We start from the raw sequence: 20,405 nt of genomic DNA, 5'->3' as shown, positions 1-20,405 counted from the left end.
CAACCAAAGAGAAGGAAACTGTTGCTTGGTGAAATCACCACTAACCTCCTTCCTGCTTGTGTCATCAAAAGCCAGCACCTAAGCAAACCAAGCCTCTCTCCCCAGCACAGCCTTGACAGTGACCTGGTGAATGTACTACTTTTCCTGAACTTGAACAAGAGTCATTTTGTATCACTGAATGTGAGTGAGGGGCTTGGGATCATCTCTGTGCTGGGATCATCTTGGGATCATCTCTGTGCTGCCTGCTCACCTTCTAGTCAAGCTCATTCCTGCCTCATCACACTTATGTTGAAGCCACTGAGTACAACTAGATGGATATCGCAGAAAAGCCCACGTGGGAACTATTTGTTCTGCCACCTTAGCAAGCTTTTATTAGCATCAAGTGCATATATGTGTGCCTGGTGAGTATGTGGACAAAAGGGGAAATGAAAAATACCAACATCGCTGAAGTGAGCATAATCTACTCTATACAATAAAGGCGTTAGCAGTCCAGTGGGGAAAATGCAAGATGTGGGTCATAGATACTATCATAACATAGCACACTCTGAGTCTCACCACTGAGGAGAAAGGTTAAGTTTACACAACCATTTAAAAGAAAATACCAAGAGCCCCCCCCCCCATCCCATCATGTAATACTTGGGTTTAGAGCCTTAAGGATAATATACATTGTATACCTATTTAGTCTGCTAAAACTTTTGTGCCTCTCTTCCTTAAGCAAAGTTATCAACTTTAACATATTTCGCAATAATCAGCCACATCAAGAAAACAGGATTATCAGGAAGCACACCTCCCATCACACGAACAAGAGACTGCAGTCGGGATCTTTTTAACTGCAACCTTAAAAGCTGTGTGCCTTCTGGGCCTGGGGAAGTATTACTAGCACTAACTGAAGCCAAAGAGGAATCAAAGACCAACTCAGAGGTACTAAAATGTAAACAACATGATAAGGTCAGCTAGAGAAGGCTGCAAGATTGTGAACTGAGCAACGAGCAGGGCTCTCCTCTGCAAGTAAGTCCTCATACATTTCCAAAGGTACCACTCCTGACTACATTCTACTGACTGCGTTTACCCTCTGCTTCTGGTAGCTCATATTGGACCCGCTGACACCTTCTCCAGTATGGCAACGTGAGAGGCAGCTCTAATTAGGTAGCATGAAGGAGAGCACTGCTGTTTTCACAAGTAGTGCAACAGTGACTAAAAATGTATTTACTTTGACAATCTCCAATTATTTAGGCTGCTGAAGCTCTCTTCTGAAGAGCTACAGCTTGGCAGAGTGCAGACAGTGCAGCTAAGGCCACAACTCAAATAATTCCCATTTCCTCAGGATGCAACCAGGACATGGCTCTTGCCACTTTAGTAGGTAGCTGTTCAATTCTCTTTGGAGCTGGCAATAAACCATGGCTCGGTACCCCTGACAGCACTGCAAGAATCTCTCTGCATGCAGGACAATCAGGCCAGTATGAGCAGGGTTGCAGGGCTGCAGACACACAGGTCAGAATTATCACATCCATGTTACCCAGACTGCTGTAAGACATGACAGCTCTTCTGCTGGCAAGTGCATCAGCTGTTAGCTATAACCCTTCAGCACTTCAGCCATTAATTATGAGGCTGTCTCTCATCACTACCCTACAGTGTGCTGCATTTAAACATTTCCAAGGATACAGCAGGCTTAGTAATTCTGAGATTTTTACTTAATCAGTCTTTGCATTTGTATGCTGTATTAAGCACCTCTGAGAAATAGAAGCATTAATCAAACATCATTTTCTGTTATTAGGGTGGGGTTTCCATAAAATGGGCTTTTTTCACCCATGCAGTTCTCCATCATTAAAAAAATGAATCCTTTAATGAAGTCCCTGAAGTTAATGCAGTTACAGTGACCTTCAAGCACTTGCAGAATTTTACAGCAAAAATAATGTCTTTTGAGCTTGGCACTCTCACCATGCCCTTACATTTCCAGTAAGAACTGTCTGATCTGCAGGGGTGCACAGTTCTTCTGTGTGCTTAGTTTTCTGACTTCAGACTCTCTCCCAGCCTCTGAGCGTGGTATGAAAGCCCACAGCCACTTCTCAATCATCAGGAGCATCTTTGTGATTAAGCCTACTGATACAGCAACGGAGACAGCAGTAGTGTAACAACACAGTGCTGAGTAATTTCTTCCTATTACTAACTACAGCTATTACTGTCAGAAACCTCTTGTGTTCTCATATGAAAGTGACACTGGAAACTTTCTCTGTCCCTTTCAGGAATGGATCTCTGCCTGTTTCCTATGAGGTACAGCGCAGATGTGCACTGGGTGAAGGCAACCTTACAGCTCTACATGATGCAACTGCATGGCCTTGGTGACTACCTGCACCGAGCTAGGCTCCCTAAAAGGACAAGCTGCTGAGCAGCAGTATTCTGACTCCTGCTGTCAAAACTAGTCCATTTCAAACTGCGCAGGAGTCCGTCTGCTGCTCTGCTAAGGTAAAGAACAACAGCCAGGGCCAGCCAGCCTCCTTTCCCCCAGGCAGCAAAGAGCCCTGTGTGAGTGCGGAACTACTGCAACCTCCTGCTTTTCCCCATTCACACAATGGATACAAAGCTCCTGCTTCACAGCTGGTAAGGCTAAGGAAAACCACTGCCAGCCAGGTCTTGATTAGTCTATTGCCACTATATTCCCTTATGCTCTCAGTCCTGTGAAAATCCCATGATATAAATTAATTACTCTCAGGGCTCAGGAAGTAAATTACCCTCCCCTGGGATGGCTCACAGGCTGGTTCTCAGGGGTACGGGTGTCCTTTGGTGCCACTGGGGCTAATTCGTAGCTGCTTAAGAAATCCTGATCTCTAATCCAAAGAGCAAAACCTCCCACAAACCCAATAGAAACAAAGTAAGAGCAAGGGATGAAACCTCTGGTTACACCTATGCAGTGTATTTACCTCTTGCTAGCAAGGAGTAGAAGGTGGAAAAAATGCATCTTGATTAGGCATGAACAGTATCTGACCAGAACAAATGTGGAACCTAGTTCTGCCTGGACAGGTGCATTTACTGATTTAGGAACTGCACTCATTTCTCTTCATTGACATGTGCATGCTGAAACTACAGCACCTGACACCCGGCCATGACATGGGGAAACCTGAGATGATCTCATTTTGTATGCTTGGAGGATGCACGCAAACCCATGGCATCACACACCAGGAAGCATCCTCAGCCCTTGGCTAGTGTGAACTTTGGGCTAAGTCTCCCTTGCTCTTCTGTCAACAATAGTGGGGGGGTCTGCCCTCCTTCCGCAAAAACCTATTAAAGGAGAGGAGACCCAACCATCACATTCTGAGCAAAGATGACCCTCAGGGAAGCCCCTGTCTACATTAGGGAGCTGGGAATCAATTTCTCACTTGACAGACGTGTATTAGCTGCTGCAACACACACCCATGCACACTCATTGCTGCTGCTTTAGCAGGGGCCGCACCAGAAGCAGGGGCTGGATCTAGCCTCTGAGTATACAAGGAAAATGCTTCCTCTGAGAATTCAGTCACTAAACAAGGCTCCAAACAGCGCTTCAGCCTTGGGACACAGCTTTGGCAGATCAGTAGCAGGAGTAAGTGCACCCAAAGGTGTTGGCAACAGCTGAGGGGCTCATCTGCAGCTTTGTACTTGTGGGGTCAAGCACCTGCAGAGGCACATGTGCATCTACCACAGCATGCCCTGCAAACCTGCCCCTCGAGGATCTGTGCCCTGCTTCCCACTGTCAGCTTTTTCAGTGAGTATAATCCTGGCGCTCTCAGCCTATGGAAAGATCTACCTCAGCTATAAAGTATTCCCTTCAGGAACCATAAAAAATTAATTATTCAGCAGCATGAGCCTTAAAGAATTTATTTGTGTTTGGCAGAAAATATCAACAAGCAAATGACAGTGCAGTGCTCTGCCTTGCCAAGACAAGGGGAAGGTTCATATTAGGGTTTAATGTCATGGCATTGAAACAAAAGCCCTCTTCACTGAAAGTCTGTTTAGTATCAGCCAGATTGAAACCAAAGTCAGCTTTTGTTCTGCAAACTGCCTAACCATACACTACACTCTCTATATGAAACAAGGCTTGCCATGCAAGATACAACCCTTCCTGCCAAAGCCAACAGGAGATGTTGAGGAGGATCCAAATGAAGTTTTTGATACCATGTGTAGTACATCTGTTTCTAATGTTCCTGAATGCCATTTGTCTGCTCACATAACACAGTTCACCTACATCCAAGTGCTGCATATGCATCTCTCCCTGAAATGACCATGGCCATTTGTGGGCCCAAGGCCCAAAACCTTTATGTCCTGAGTAGAGAGGCTGGTTGTCCTTGCTACACTATAGTTCTCAACACGTAACAAACCCCCCCAACCACAATGGTAGAAATACAATCCCTACAAGAAGGAAACAGAACCACAGAATTATTTGGGTTGGAAGGGATCTCAGAGCTCATCCAGTTCCAACCCCCTACCAACCTTCCACTAGACCAGGTTGCTCCAAGCCCCATCCAACCTGGCCTTGAACACTGCCAGGGATGGGGCAGCCACAACTTCTCTGGGTAACCTGTGCCAGTGCCTCACCACCACCATAGCTATGCCTTTTTTCCCTTTATCTAATCTAAATATATTGATTATGTTGCTGCCCTCAGTGCTACTGAAGATACCCACACTGGGGTCCATCTGCAGAAGCAAGGCACAACAGCAAGTAAATGGCAACAACCTTCTCCTCCTCTTGTCTCCTGCTGCATGAGAGGAAGGGCGCTGTGTACCCAGACTGATGCTGTCAGCCAGCGCCTGCTGTATCAGCAACAACAGCTTCCACACAGCATCATGCAAATAAAGAGCATTTTGGTGCATGGCAGCAGTGATGCAAACTACCCATCAGCCTGCAGGCATGCCCCTCCAGCCAAGGAAACCGTGGTTATCTTGTCAGCTCAGGACGGGTTCCATCTCGTACTTCTCGGTTGCGCTTTTGCTACTTCGGGGCTTTATGGATCATTAAAGTTGCTGATTCTTTCAAATGCCAAAGTGCCTACCTGGCCTCCTGGAAAATTTGTTTTCCTCACCTCGGCACTTTTCTACCTGCACATATGTTCACTGTGTGGCTGAATGATTTAGTACACTGAGCAGCGCAAAACCACTGTGTTTGGGGTCTTCTTCCTCATATCAGCCGAGCGATTTGGTACTGTATCAAATACTGTAATTTGGTATTTCCATGCACTTTATTTCACACAGTCTTCAGAAAAGACTACTTAAAAATGAGGCTGATGACAGCAAGTGTGAAGGTGCAAAGGAGCAGTGGTTTTGTCACTGTTTATCGCTATACTCAGGTAAAGCAAACTGTGAATTACAGGATACTGCTTTGCTCTGATGGAAAAGCTGGAGGCAGGAGGAGAGATTAATGAGCATGAATTCTGCACAGGTCCCTTCGGGCTTGCACTGAAAATGCCAACACTGTGGCATGTAAACACGGGGCCTCAGCTCCAGTTAGACCACTCCGCACCAACTATATTCTGATCTTCTGCAATTGTAACAGGGTAAGTTAAAAATGCATAGGTGGCAGCTGAAAAAGTGCTCTGCCTAAACTAAGGGGTTGAGCAGAACATTTGCATTTACATTGATCAAACAGAGAAACTCTGCGCTAACAGGCAGTGGGGGGAGAAGAGAAATCCTCGCTCCTCATTAATATCATCACCACTCTCAATTTATTCTGATACACTGAAAAAAACCAACCAAAAGCAAACAAAAATCAGTTGTAAAGAGGAAAATAAACAAGTGCCTTTGTTGAGCAAGTCTCCAACATCACCCCTGAAAGGAAGCACTGTTGTCGGACAAGCGGCCTTTTGAACAGAGAATGCTGACAATGGGACTTTAAAAAGTCCTTTGTAAAAAAGCGCTCTCTTAAAATAAAATACAAAAATAGCTTAATTAAAAATGAAATAAAACGCCAGAGCAGTCTGCTTCCTCCCAGTGGTTAATGCTGCGCTTTGGGAAACGTCTGCAGGACACGGTAGCATTCTCAGTAAGCGAGAGCCTGTCATCCAGTCACCTTAACCACACATACACACCCATTTAAATAATCAACCATAAACACTGCCTGTTCTGAGGAGGATTAGACAACTCCAGAAATGCAGGGGTTTGTTCTGCTGCCCTGGGGTTCAGATGTGAATATCTTGCAAATGATTTTATCACCCATCCCCTTTCTTTCCACTAAAACACTGCAACTTCCTCTGCTGGCACGGAGCAAGTGAAACCCGAGCTCTGAAGAATGAGCTATTACTGCAGTACTAATAATACTCTCCCTGCCTCCCACTAAGATTTGCAATGTTTTAATGAACAACAGAACAATATTTGAAAAATAATTCCATATGTACATTCTGTAAACAGACCTCAGGCTCTTATACAGATCTGACCTGAAGTGCACTGTACTGTACTGTACTGTCTCCACACAAATGAAATCTGAGTACAAAGAAGTACATTTATATGCAGGCTCTGAAAGCAAGTGCTGTAGGTTCTCCATGCAGCAAAGTTACTCCCCTGCCCACCCAGGGTGGAGTAGGACACTTTTCTCCTTTGCTGCACTTTACCAGAGGGGTGATGAGCCTCTGCTCATGGGATCCCTCCTCTCTTGCACCCCAACATGACTAAAGATCACTTGCCCAGTGAGGCTCCCATCACTCACTGCATGGCAGTGCAGCTTCAGAGAGGATGGGCACTAGCCCCACTGTGGGCCCAAGCAGTGAGGAGACCACTTCTGGGTCACTGTCTTCCTCTATAGGGGCTCCAGGGTCCATTATGAAGAGCACGGAGATACACCCCCAGCTGCTGCTCAAAGCACCTGGAGAGGTAAATCTCTGCACTTAATCACTGGCTAGAACCGGGTTGCTCACAGCTCAGCATTAGAGATACACCTTCTGAAGCAATGAGCAGGTCCTGTGCACTACATAACCTACCACAACCCTTCAGAGCCACCCTGGGCTGAGGCAACAACAGCCTGGGTGTTCTGGGACTAAACTCAGTTCCCTCATGTCATCCATCACATCTCGCACCTGACGCATACAGAACAAACCCCTGCACTGGAATGAGACAGGGCAGTATAAAGTAACCTAACAACACAGTGACTCCCATGCTTGAAAAGCTCAAATAAAGTTTCAAATACCCAAGATGGCTCCAAGGTCTTAACATAGCTTTAAAGTCATCATTACTAAACCCCAATCATAAAAAAAATCACAGAATTAACTCAACATTTAACAGCATATCAGGCATGTTAGATAAATGACGCTAATCCAGCACCTTCCACTGAGGAGCAGCTCACTGGGTAATCTGTGCACTGCACTTGCACCACATCTAACTTTGAACAACAGCCAACATCCCTTCTCCCACTGAAGAGCCTCTGACCCCACTAATAGCTATACTGACCTTAAGTGAATCATTGGAGGAACACTCTACCATTTAACACATGAGAAGGCAGCAGGACCCAGCCCTAAATGACTTATATTTTCTTATTTTACTTGGCAATTGTCCTTAAATTCATCTAACAACTTCTCCCAGATGTTCCTTTAAAAAGAATTTAAATGGGTTTTTTTTCTCCCCTCTTAACACAATTAAAGACTACTGGTTTACCTTAATGGAGTGATTTTTGCTTAACTTTTCAGCACTCCCTGAGGAGTTATACTTACATCATGCATGGAGTCAAGAAGTTTAGTCAGTTGGTAGAATCTCTGCCAGCTTTGCCCAGAGTTACTTGGACATTTAGTTACCATCTTCTTTAGTTCTTTAATGTAATTTGCCCTCATTTCTTCAAATGCAGCTTGGCTTTTGAGACCATCCTTGGGAACTGTCATTAAAAAGACAGTCTTATATTAATATTAACTGTATTGCTTATTCTTTTGATGTGCATACTTAAACAGTTACATTAGTTAATGGATGAAAGAATTAAACCTGTAAGCAAAGTCCGTAATTTTACAGACATTGGTTAGGAATCAACAACATAATACAGATTTTCTAGCAGTTCAAGCATCCTCTCCAGATCTGTGCTTGCAGAATCTGTGGCAGAAGACAAGACAGCATCTTGGACACATGCTAAGCTCATGCTGAAACTGTTTTTAATACAACCTAAGCACAAAAAAAAAAAAACCCAAACCCAAAAAACAAAAACCAGATGGATCAGGAATACTTTCTTAGAAGTTGAAGATGTGAGTTAACATTCTTGAATGATTCCCCACACTTGGCAGAGGAGGGGAAGGTACAGATTTACAGCTGTTATGTGCAGAAGTGCCAGACCAAGTGAAACGTTTTTATGCCATCAAGTAACATTTCTTGGAATGTTAGTAAGCATCTGCATAACACCTAGAACTGACAAAGCCATTATTCTGCATTAAACAGAAGACTATTTTCCAAACATCCCAAGACATGCCATAGAGAAGCAAGCATTTCTAGTGTCCTATTAAAGTTCCCATCTGCCAGGGGGATCACTTCCCAAATGGGCTAACAGTAAGTAGAGTACTCCAATACGTTTTACCGTGACTGATACCAGCAAGGCTAATTACGAAAGCAAATACACTATTTCAGACTGCAGGTTCTGCCCCAAACAGGAATGGCTTACAGGATCAGAGCTCTAGGAAAACCCCAAAGAGGTTATTAATAACAATAAACAAAGCATCCTGGTGTTCTAGTACTGCTTAACTATCAAATATTTTTCTACACTGTATCTCTTAATGCTAGGCTAGAGAAGGAAAATAAAATGCTAAACTGTACAGGAGGAGCTTATTTTCTAAGCAAGCCAGAAAGCCATGTCAGAGTAAGCTAAATGGGAGGTCTTTTTACTAAAAAAGGAAAAAAAAAAAAAGGTGATCTGCCCACTTAGTTTACTCTGACTTAACATCTTGACAGAAATTGTCTTGTTCATCCATTTCATTCTCTTTGAAATCCTGTGAACTGCCTTCTATCTCACTGCAATCATATCATAAGCAAGTAACCACTGCCCGAATGGCTGCAGAGAAGAAGCTTTAAGAAAAACCACCAGGAGTATCTTCCATCACCAGTATCTACCAGAGCAGTTTGTCAATGGAAAACAAGGAGGAGCTCTCCTACCACATAAGCTGCAAGGTCTTGTGACCATCAAGTACTGGAAAGGGGCACAAGGAAGAACCTTTAGAAAAAGCCTAGGAGGTAACATACCAACCTATAGATAATAAAGTATCTTATATTATATACATGTAATATTTAACTTTTAAATTCTAGATGCCAAATCTCTGAGTCAGTCAGCTGACGGAAGAAACTGAAACAGATGTACAAATTCAGCTTAAGCTGAATAAACAGAGACAGCAAACAAGATGAGTTAAAGCCATCAGAGCTTACTGGGGCCCTTACATAAAATGCATGGGCTTTACAGTACCTTTAATATTCACGGGCCTGTATTTCTACGTATTGCTTTAAGAATGTTAAGAGGCACTCTTTCATTGTCTACTACTATGTATTTTATGCTCTGCCTGAAAATTATTATGCCATCACTCTGGCCAGATTATTAAGAAAGAAAGACCACAAATAAAGAGAACTCAAGCAAAACATGAAATTCTGGAGGTTTGCCCAGTGTTTCTGATTTTACTTATTAAATGCAGCAATGTCTTTGGCAAGCTCCCAAAATCTATGGTCTGTGGAAAGCAAGAAAACAATTGAGTTGTAATGTGTGGTTTCTTCCACATGTAAATGGAGTGAAACTTCCTTGATGTGGTCATCATGAAAGTTGCAGAATAACTTGTACTCTGCTCATCACACGATGCCATAAAAAACCTTAAACGAAAACAAACCTGGTGTTTTCTGTCACAAGGTTGTATCAAGGTGTAAACATTCAAAACCAGGTTTGCTGCCCTTCACATGACGCTGCCTGGGTTTTATCACTGTCTTCATCTCCATTTCCCACTCCTCTCTCTAACAAAAATACCCTGGTTCTCCCAAAACAAACTATTTTTAGCAGGATTTCTAGTGACTACTGTGTGTGTTTCAAAGGGACCAGCTAGCTGAAGTTAATTGGCCAGGCTGATCTCACCTAACAAGTTCTTGCAATAACCCGTCATTAGTCAACACCCAGTGCAGAATACCAAATACCTTGCTAAAGGAAATTTTGCTGAGCTTTTAGAACGCCTTTAGGCTCTTTTTCTGAAGATTCTTCCCCTTTAGGGCTGATTAAAAAGTAGCAAAGCCAGATCGCAATCCAGACACTCTCTCAAGAACATTCTGGGAGCTGGACCTACCCCAAGCATATCCACATCTAGCACTGCTAGTTCCTTGTGGAAAGACCTCAAGTGACAACCTCAAAGGGCTACCCCAGCACATATCAGCTCCCCAAAGTCTCAGTTCCACCAGCAGACCGTCTCTTCCAGCCCTTGATGGAGTGGGACCTGGGGAGTCAGACCCCGCAGGCCTGGACACAAACTGCTCCTCAATGGACAATGCATCTCCCCATCACAGGTAGCTGGAACAGCTTCAAGGGGAAGAAGGGAGAGAAGACAGCCGAGCCCAAGAAACTTACAGCCCCAGGAGGTTTCTGTGAGTGAATCCAAATCCCCTTCAGCCAGATGGGAACTGCAGCTTCACGTCCTCTTTCAAAGGCAAGTTCTTTAACCACAGAGCTACCGGCTGGGTGGGACGGTTGATGTCTGAATGAAAGGCACCACAGAAAGGGAAAAAAATACCCATCCCACTGCCTTGCCTCAAGGGGTTGCCACTTGGATTTGCTGGATGCTGCAAATCCCTTCGTAGGCACCTAACTCTGCCTACAGCAAACACACCCACACCATGGCTCGGGCTCAGGAGGCTCCTGGGTGTCTAAATCTGCTGCTGCATCAGCCCACTCTGGTGTCCTTTAGCAGTTTCAGCAGGAAGCACCTTCCTATGCTCCCCAACTAACGCCTATCGCTTGCCATTCGCTACTTCCTCCTCCCAGTTTGCTGAGGCAGGAGATGGGATGATGGGCAAGGACAGCGAGATCTCAAAGGGTGTGCTGTGCTCTGCTCACCACCAAATGGGGAGACGCTCTGTGCAGCACGAGCCTGCGTAGCCCCTGGCCTGGCAGCCTTGGGCAAGCGTCTTGCTGCCAGCAGCTCACAAGTGAAAACTGGAATAAGCAGAGCAGCCCCTTTGATCTTCCATTCCTCCTCTCCCCATGCCAGCCTCCTTCTGCCGGAGCAATTCTTGCCTGGTGAGTTCACTGCTGCGACATCGTGAACACCCGCCAGTGGAGCTGATGTGTTATCGTGATGCCACTGAGTGGATCCCACAAACAGGATTATACAGAAGCAAGTCTGATTACAGGTAATTGGATTTTTCATTAAGACTGATGGAAAAGTAATGTACAAACTGCCTGTGTATTTATACAGTTGTACTGGGATGGGAGCTTTTCAATATTTTCACTAAGATCAAGAGATCTGCTAATTACTACACAGCGCTGAACCAAACACCAAGATGTAATTTGGCATCTTAAAACTCAAAGTATGACACTCCAGAGAAACATAAAGTGTGCGCTGTTATCTATTAAACTTTCAGTGCCCTGAAAAAGGTCTTACCATTCTCAACTCACTCGGCATTGGAAAATCACTCATTCTACAGTACAATGTACATCTTTTGATCCTGAAGGTGACACTAAGTCACCCAAACCAGGGGCTTTGAGTATTGAGTAGGGATTCTTCCCCAATTCCCATATCTACTACACTTTCTCAGCATGCCTGATTGACTCAAGCATTTGTTGTACAGAGGAAAGGGGGGGAGAGGGGGGAAGGCCCTTCCCTGGCCACTCCTGTCCTTCCAATGCACAACATTTAAACTGGAAGGACACTTCCTGTGCTAACACAGATTAGAAAGAGACCTTGCAGATACATCCAAGACATAAAACCAGGCTTATTCCTGTGTCCCTGATGTAAACAGTGTGGCTCTTTTGTCACATTAGTTAAAATCACTGCACCACTTTGTGAACTGGATTATTTTCAAGTATTCTCATGTAACCATGAATCTAACTTACCTGTGCTCAACAGCAGCAAAACTTTCATTATAGTGTACTCCTCAAAGCTAAGCTGCAAGCGAACAAACTGCAGACTGATCTGGTGCATCCCTTGGCACAGCTCAAACATCGCAGACTGGCGCATCCGTTCCCTGCAAAGAGAAAGAAGCAAAACCCAGAGGATAAATACAGGAAAACACAAGGCACGCAGGGCAGCCCACACATGAGGAACCATGAGACCTGGAAACCAAGCACTGATCGTGCAGAGGTCAGTAAGACACAACCACGGCTGCAAAGTTCAGGCTCAGTAAGGGAGCTGGGGACTACAGACATGGAGCTGGAGCTTTGCCAGCCGCGGAGGGCAGCCTGGTCCCTGTGCTCCCAGCCTGGCAGAAGAACACACTGCCTGTGAGCTTTGGGGGACCTGGGCATCACCTTGCTCAGTTCCTACCCCATCCGCAGTGGATGGCTGTGCTCACTCTGCCACCTGGCAGGCAGCTGCAGGCTGCATTAACATCCACCCTCCTACAAAGACCAGAAACAAAACTGATGATGGTAATGAAGTGACAAAAATGTGTTAAAATGTGTTTGAATTGTCATCATTGAGCTCTGCCCTGGCTGATGGAAGTGGTGCAACAGAGCACAGTGATTAGAAATGGTGCAACAGAGAATCTACCCCCACTGCATGCCTGTTTTAAATTATATATATCCTCCACCAGTTGATGTACAGGTAGAAATGGCTTTTGCAAGTGCCTGGTGCAGAGATGGGCTGGGGGAAAGGATGGCTAAGGAGAACTGAGAGCCTCACACCTGCAACCCTCACCACTCAGGGCAGTCAGCCCTGACTCCAGCCCAGCAGCCCCCAAGGCTGCCTGCAGCCCTAGGCAACAGGAAAACTCATGGGACGGAACTCCGCTGCCACCATGCACAGCTGGGTTCACAAGCCAGCAGGGCCCTGGGATCAGAGAGCTCCACCGTGCCAGCAGACATCCTGACTCTCACCCTGAATAACACAGAAACACGACTGGCAGGTCTGGAAAATGAGGAAGTGGTTTAAGAAACACAAAACAGAATGCATGATTTCGTGTTACTGCCTTTATGTCTACTGAGGAGTCTGAAGCTAAGAAACAACTGGGACGACCGCTGCCTCGGCCAGCACTTGTGCATCCTTCCCAAGTAACTTCCATTTCAAGATCTCAGGTTACTATTTTTCCTGGAAAAGCTACAGGTGTAGGTCCAGGGATGAAGGTGTAGGAACAAGAAGGAGAAATTATTTCCTTGTCACTGAAGTTCACGTTAATATACTACACTAGACCTCCTATGGGGAATTCCTCATTGAGTTGTTTCAATGGTCTCTTATTCAAAACCTGTATGTTGGACTTTTTTTCTCCAAAATAATAATATAAAATAATCTGGAATATATAAAGGAGTATATAAGATGACAGTCTCATTCATTAATACGTATTTTTGATGCTTAAAGCATAAAATAATGAGAATACATGATCTGTATCCAGTTCACTCTTTCTTTTGCTTTATATACTCGGATACATTTAGCTTCAGACCCTCTCTCTTTTCTCTGAAGCAGCCCCTGGCTAAGCCACACTGCACAAGTTTCAGGCAGAATTAGGTAGAATTTTGCTATGCTTCTAAAGCCACTATCCCAAAACACAGCAGCTACAGCAAAGAGTCACCGAGAGCTGCCCGCCTCACACTGAAACTACAGTATGTATGTGGATATTTAGACATGGCGCTGTAATTGTCCAGTGACCACTGCTTCTTTTCTTCATTATAATTGCTCAACAACAATTGTCTATATTTCTTCAAACATTTTTTCATGTAAGTGGGGAATTGGATGAAGTTCAGCTAATTATTTTAACCAAGCAACTGCCTTTTCAAATATACAAATTGGCTGGTGAAAGAGGAGAATCACACTGTGTGCAAACAAAGACTGACATAATCTTCCTGGAGTTTTATTTCACTACTGCCAGAGCAGATTTTATTTCCCTCCTTAATACTAATAAAGCAGACTCCCCATTGTTATATGGCTCTGCACTTTTCCCTGCTCCACCCTCTTCTTGAGACTAAGAACTTCCAGCTTCTCTCTTTTTTCTTTTTTAATTTAATAGCAGTAGTAATGCCATGTGATGTGTATTTATTTTTATTATGCACCATGGGCTGCAGGGAAGAAAAGGAGTAGGAGAAAATAGTCTTTGAATGCTTTGGATGGTGACTGAAATACCACTTGGCCCTCTGTCTGCAAAGAGCAGCCTCTGCTGATGGATGCACCCAGGCACGAGCACGCAAGTCCAGTCATGCTCTGCAGAGGGCTTAACAGATGTCACGTGCACGCTCAATACTGATCACTTTGAAAGAGAGATCCTGAGTAACTGGGATTGGGTGAAACAAAAGGATTTGCAGAATTAAAAGGCATCAGATGCACATAAACAGGCATTCCACAGAATCACAGAATGGTTTGAGTTGGAAGAGATCTTAAAGACCACCCAGTTCCAACCCCCTTCCATAGGCAGGGGCACCTTTCACTAGACTAGGCTGCTCAAAGCCCTGACCAACCTGGCCTCGAACACTGAAGAGGCTTTGAAGCTGCTGTGCCCAGGGTCCCACCATCCAAGGCTTGCAGCCAACTTGGCACAGCAGCACCTGGATGTCTCCTGGTGTTTGGATGTGCCCTTAGCACAAACAGTCAAATGTGCCAGGGGTGGGGACTCCTTCACATTCGGCCACCACATGACTCTGCCTACCCTCCTTTGGAGACATCAGCCTAAGCCAGCCTGAGGTTCTCCTGATGGGTTGTTACTGCCCAGGGACAGAATAGCTGCAGATACCTCTGAGCTGACCTAGAGGTAGCTGAAGAAAAAGACCCCAGAGAGTGATCTCCCTTCCTACTGCTCTTGCTTCCGTCACTCTTCCCAAAAGTACCAAAATCAGGTCTGGGATGCTGAAAATGGTGGTTCCTAACTGGCCTCTCTCAGCAGGCTCACAGGGATATGTACTGAAGTTGAAAACCAAATGATTAATAAGTGGTATTTGTATTAAAAAAACCCAACAACAACAACCCCCCCCCAAACATGTTAAGGTATCAGGATTCAAACCAAGAACAGTCCATTATATCCATTATATTATATTTTGCAGGCCAAAGTTAGTTATTCCAGCCTCAGAACATAAGTTGTTGCCACCATCCCTGCCTGTGTCTGATGACCACAGATGTGAGAAGCGTCAGAACTTTCATGCGATACCACAAGCCACACAGCAAAGAAACAACACTTTCTGAGGTTTTGTCTAAGGTTTCTTACATTTTCACTGAACAATGTGGCAAAATCCCCTCTGCAAGAGTGAACCTAAAAGTATCCTGACTCAAAACCTTTAACATCAAATTGCACTTCTTGTGACATTTTACTGTTTCTCTCTTATGGGATTTTTTAATTTGTTTTGTTTTCATACAATTGTCCAAATAGAAGAATTTTAGTATTTTTTTGTCTGTCTTAAACAGTCCTGATCTCTAGTCTACCCTCAAGGAAAACCTGATGGCATTGCTTATAGTGACATAAAATTATACACAGAACTAGTTACTAAGTAGTTTAGTTAACATACAGCAAACCTGTAATTTCAAATCAGTTTCCCTCCTGAAAAATCAATTCAGCTGATTTACTATTTATTTACAAAGTATTCCTATATTAGTTAATTCACAACTCTGCTTAATGTAAAATGAACATATTGTAGGAATTTACAGTATTCAACTTTGCATTTGATTTTTAATTGACACAGTATAAAATAAGAGGGTACAGAGCTTTTGGAAAGTTCAGATGTTGATACTGCAGACAGCCCAATACCGTGACAGTAACAACAAAATAAAAGCTCACATACTAGAAGACATAGAGGCCATAGAAGTCAGGGCATGTCAACATAACGTGAGGAAAAAGAGTTATTTCTTCCTTACCAAATGCCTCATCTAAGAATAAATACCATTAAGTCATCACAAAAGCCTTTACCACCATGGGGAAAAATTAGAACGAACTTCTGTGTTGCCTTCACCCCTGCCCTTGTGTGTGTCTGTGCTGAAAGAGTAAATGAAATACAAAGAAGGGCAAAACCCAACCAACCAAAACCAGCTCTGCCCTGACACAGCATATAAACTTCTCAACATGGAAAATGTGAAGATCTGGAATATAAGGGCCTGTACCTTTATGGGGACATTTAAGAAGGTAAGTACATTTAAGCAATAAAAGGCATGGAGCCAAAGCTTTGAATCCACTGTGTGGATACACATTCAAAAGTGGTGTCATTAGCTCAGTTTAGCTTAATCCTCCGTCACAATAATATGCTTTAAACTTTACACCTTATGTTAATCCATCTTAAGTTCCCCCAGTGTCTCCTTACAGGCTTAATTTAATGCCGAGCTCACATTCTGCCTGACCTTTCCTGCAGCCCTGCTGAGAGGCACAGCAGCCACAACCAGCCCATTCCCCCCAGCTTCTGCTCTGCCCCATTTCCACATGCTCCTGTACAGCCTCTTGGGCCACAGGTACCTTGTGTTAACTGGTCACCGAGTTGCTCACCACTTCCTCAGTGGAACTCCTTTCCCCTCTGAGGAAGGCAAGGTAGGTAACTGGCAAACCCCTCGAAGGCATCTCAACTGTCTCTGTGGGAAGAGGGGTTTTCCTGCTGTTGGATTTTCTCTCAATGAACCACAGCAAACATATTCCTAGTTGAGAGACTCCCTGGTACTTTCTGAGTTTGTCTTTTCTTGCTTCCCACTTGAGCTGGGATCTCCCCCTAACTTCATGCAATCTCTATGTCCTCGCCTCGCTCATCTCTGCCATCCGTATTCCCAAACTGACTCCAGATTGCCTATCTTACTTCCATGGACCACCTCTGTGGCATGAGCCCAACACCTTAGCCTGGTTCATCCTCGAGACCTACTCATGAAGAGTTGAACATGTGGATGAGAAAGTGGCAAACCAACCTAGCTCCTCTTCTTCTCCTGCTTCGTGGAAGTAGCCATCCTTTTACACAGGGGCAAGCAACAAGACAAATGGCTTGAGCACCCAGCTGAAACAGGACTGATGTCCCAGATCACCAAGGGATAAATCACCCAGCTACAACAGATGTAGGATTTGAGAAGTCACACTGGCTTGGTTTAAAGAAGCTGTTTAAGACAAGGCATCCTAAATACCAAACCAGTCACATATCTCATTAACACCCTTATGTCACTTCCACAGAAACCAAACAGCCACATGTGAAATTGTGAAACTGCAGACACGCTGCACAGAAACAATTTGTTATGAATAAGTAACTTATAATTTATGAAGTCATCATAAAGTCTAGTATCACAAATCTTGTTGAGAAAAGGAAACTGCAACTCAGTTGACCGCAATCAAAACGAGGAACCCATGAATGAAGAAATATTCACTCCAGGGGAAACTCAGCCCCAAACTAAACCTGATACCATGTTCTATTTACTTTCTCATGGATGCCATTCAAAGACACAGCACAAGGTACTTTCCTAAATTAGATAGGGAAGTGAACAAAGGGCAAGCTGTGAAGGGCATTTTGAAGTTTCATCCATACATGTGACTTGCTAATTCCAAGAAAAACTGGGCAAAGGCATCCCCTTTCACAGCACCTCAGAGGAACAAATGTGTAGCTGACTTAGTCCCTTGGCCTCCGCAGGTCAGAAGAGACTTTGGAAAAGACCAAGCAACACCCATAGCAAAAGTCTGCTGTCAAAGATATTCTGATAGTTACATTTTTCTCCTCATAAGAACTGCTTCTAATTTCATAATCAAAAGCCTTTCCCTTTGCTAGACTAAAACCCATTTGAAGCCTCTGCCCATCATTTACCATGATTTCAGGGAACTTCAGAAAGCACATTACACTGTAACAAACCCAAAACAAACAAACCAGCCAACGCAAACCAAGAAAACCTGCCAAAGGCCTGAAGGTCAAAACCTGTTTGGAAGCCTCAAATAGCAAGGTATGCTTTCCACAATGCCAGGAGGGATCAGCCTGAGCTTGGCAGAGAGAAGACTGAAAAATCACCAGCCACTTTTAGGGCATGGCAGGCAAGCTGTGGATGAAGAGGAGGGGAAAGACTGGGGACATGGAATCACAGAGTCCCTTGTTCAGCTGCTCAAGCCACCTCATCAGTAAAGCCTCAGGCCTGAATTATGTTACCCGCCTAAGAGGGGCTCGCTTGTCTGGAAAATGTTTTGAGGTTCTTGGGGAAAGAAAGAAGCAAACATATTATTGTAACAACAATTTACTCTTTCTTGGGGGAGCATTCTACTTCAACAGCTCCACCAGAAAGAATGGTGGGAACAGAACAACACTGCCTAGCACAAAACTGAACCTATTCTTCCGTGCACAGGGGCAATCACTTCACTGCTTTGTGTGTGGTGGCACTGAGAAACACTGCAACACTCTGCTCAATGGACTGTACCCAGACACCTGTTTCCCATCTTGCAGACATTATAGACTCAACCAAAGTCAGCAGTACTGGAGCAGCATCATTAAGTTATTGCACTGATCAAAATCCAAGCCAAAATACATGCAGAATTCAGGGAAAATTCAATTATGACCTTTCATTCAGCACTTATTTCTTATTCAGCACTTTCTAATCTCTGCTTACTCTGCAAGACACAGCAGAAAGAGACACAAACATGCTCACTTCAACACACAGCCTTCAACTCTTGAGGCTTTAGAGTCACCTCCTTCCAGGAAGGAAAAAAGATACCTGTTACCTTGCATCAGTGGCAAATGTGGGCAGTCAATCCAGTTGAAATTAATGGCACTTTTGTCATCAATTTCCATAGAGAGAAATTTGGGTCATGCCCATTTTTCCTTTAAGTTGTCAGTAAGCCAGCAGAAATAAATACCTCATCTTCAGCACCACCAACCTCCTCTTCCTCCTACTGGTAAGGCAACACATGAATTCTCCATCCCTTACTGCTTAGAGAGAGCAACTGCTACCCTGCAGTTGGTTACACTGCCAGGTGTAAACATAGGCTGGGAATTAAGTGTTTTATCCAGGAAACTTAGCCTAGAGGTAGCACTGCCTCAGATAACCACCCTGTTCCCTATACAAGTGATGGTGGATCTCAGCCAGGTTACAATATCACAGCCCCTGGCTGCCTGCTCTGTCATGCTGCTGGAAAACACTGTCCTAGTACCAGGTCCAGAGAAAAAAAACCCAACCCAACGCAAACCCAAAGTGCCGTTGCCTCAGTCCCCAGCACAGTCTGGGTTTTCAGCATACTCCTACATACCCAGGTCATTCTGGCTGACACTGCAGAACTGCCTGATGTAGCTATTGCCCACATACATGCTCCTTTATACAGAGACAAGCAGGTGGCAGCAGTCACATCTTGAAACAAAGCTGCAAGACCTGCCACCAAAGGTACACTTCAGCTCCTTCTGCTGCCCCCAAATCCCTTTGCCCTGTCTTACCTGACTTGAGCCACTACTGACAGTCAGCATTTCTTCTACCTAGAAGCTGGGAATCAAAATAAACCATGTGCCCTGTTAATGTGGCACAGCAGCAAGGCCTTGGTACTGCTTCCAACTTTGAAAATAAGGAGGTATCACAGTGAGATCCTCGTGCAGCAGCAAAATTGGCTCAAAGGTCCTGGAGGTGAGCCCGGCTGCTGTTCCTGCAAGCAGTCTGACATGCAACAGGAGAAAGCTGCTCCCTGCAAGGAAGTGCTGTATGCAAAAGATTTCCTGCTCTACAAGCTGCTAAAGAAGAAGTACTTCAGTAACCATCTCCTCCCACCAGCCCTGCCACAAGAGTGGGTAAACCCACCATTACCAGAATAAAATGTTTAACCCCACAAGCTTCTCTCCAGCTGACTGGGATGCTGCAGACCATGCACAACTGGGAATACTGCAGCTATGACCTTGGGAGAAGGTGGTGCCAAACCTAGCACAAAACAGGGGCTTGACTGAAGACCACTAGTGCTGATCACTGCAAATCAGAAAAGGAAGGTCATTTTGCATTAAAACATACCCAAAGACACAGCTGGTATTCTGTGGGCTTTCAGCCACCCAGGCATACAAACATGGCAATTGTAGTCAATTCTCAAAACCAGTTTTCTCACAAGAAAGTCCTCTTGGTGATTCTAGAGAACTTAATCCTAGGCAACTAGCATCAAGAAATTCAGAGCTGCTTTAAAGTTTCAGCTAAGCATCCTCCAGTTATATGCCTATCAACAAAGGAACTGGCAACAGCTCGTCGATAATGATTGCCAAAGGAGAGTTTCAGCTCCCAATCAGTAACAGAGAACTCGTGCTAAAATGCAACTTAATAATCAACCAGTTATGTAACCCTAAAATCCTAAGCACATCGATAGCAAAAAATCCCAAGTATCTGCTGGAATTAACAGTTAATTATGCAGTTAGAAGAATG

At 44.4% G+C, this 20,405-nt stretch overlaps 1 protein-coding gene across 2 annotated transcripts in view; it reads right to left on the bottom strand.

Moving 5' to 3' along the window:
- Nucleotides 1-20,405, bottom strand: part of NR3C2 (nuclear receptor subfamily 3 group C member 2) — a 208,458-nt gene that overhangs the window by 6,164 nt on the left and 181,889 nt on the right. For both annotated transcript variants that reach the window (XM_034064607.1, XM_005146571.3), the window contains 2 exons: nt 12,005-12,135; nt 7,668-7,825 (listed from right to left, as the gene is read on the bottom strand). In XM_034064607.1, the coding sequence (XP_033920498.1) occupies nt 7,668-7,825; nt 12,005-12,135 (289 nt within the window). The remainder of the gene's footprint in view (nt 1-7,667; nt 7,826-12,004; nt 12,136-20,405) is intronic.

This window comes from Melopsittacus undulatus, chromosome 7, assembly GCF_012275295.1.
Source record: "Melopsittacus undulatus isolate bMelUnd1 chromosome 7, bMelUnd1.mat.Z, whole genome shotgun sequence".
Taxonomy (NCBI): Eukaryota; Metazoa; Chordata; class Aves; order Psittaciformes; family Psittaculidae; genus Melopsittacus; species Melopsittacus undulatus.
The sequence above is the reverse complement of the archived record's forward strand: the minus strand, read 5'-3'. Positions and strand labels throughout refer to the sequence as shown.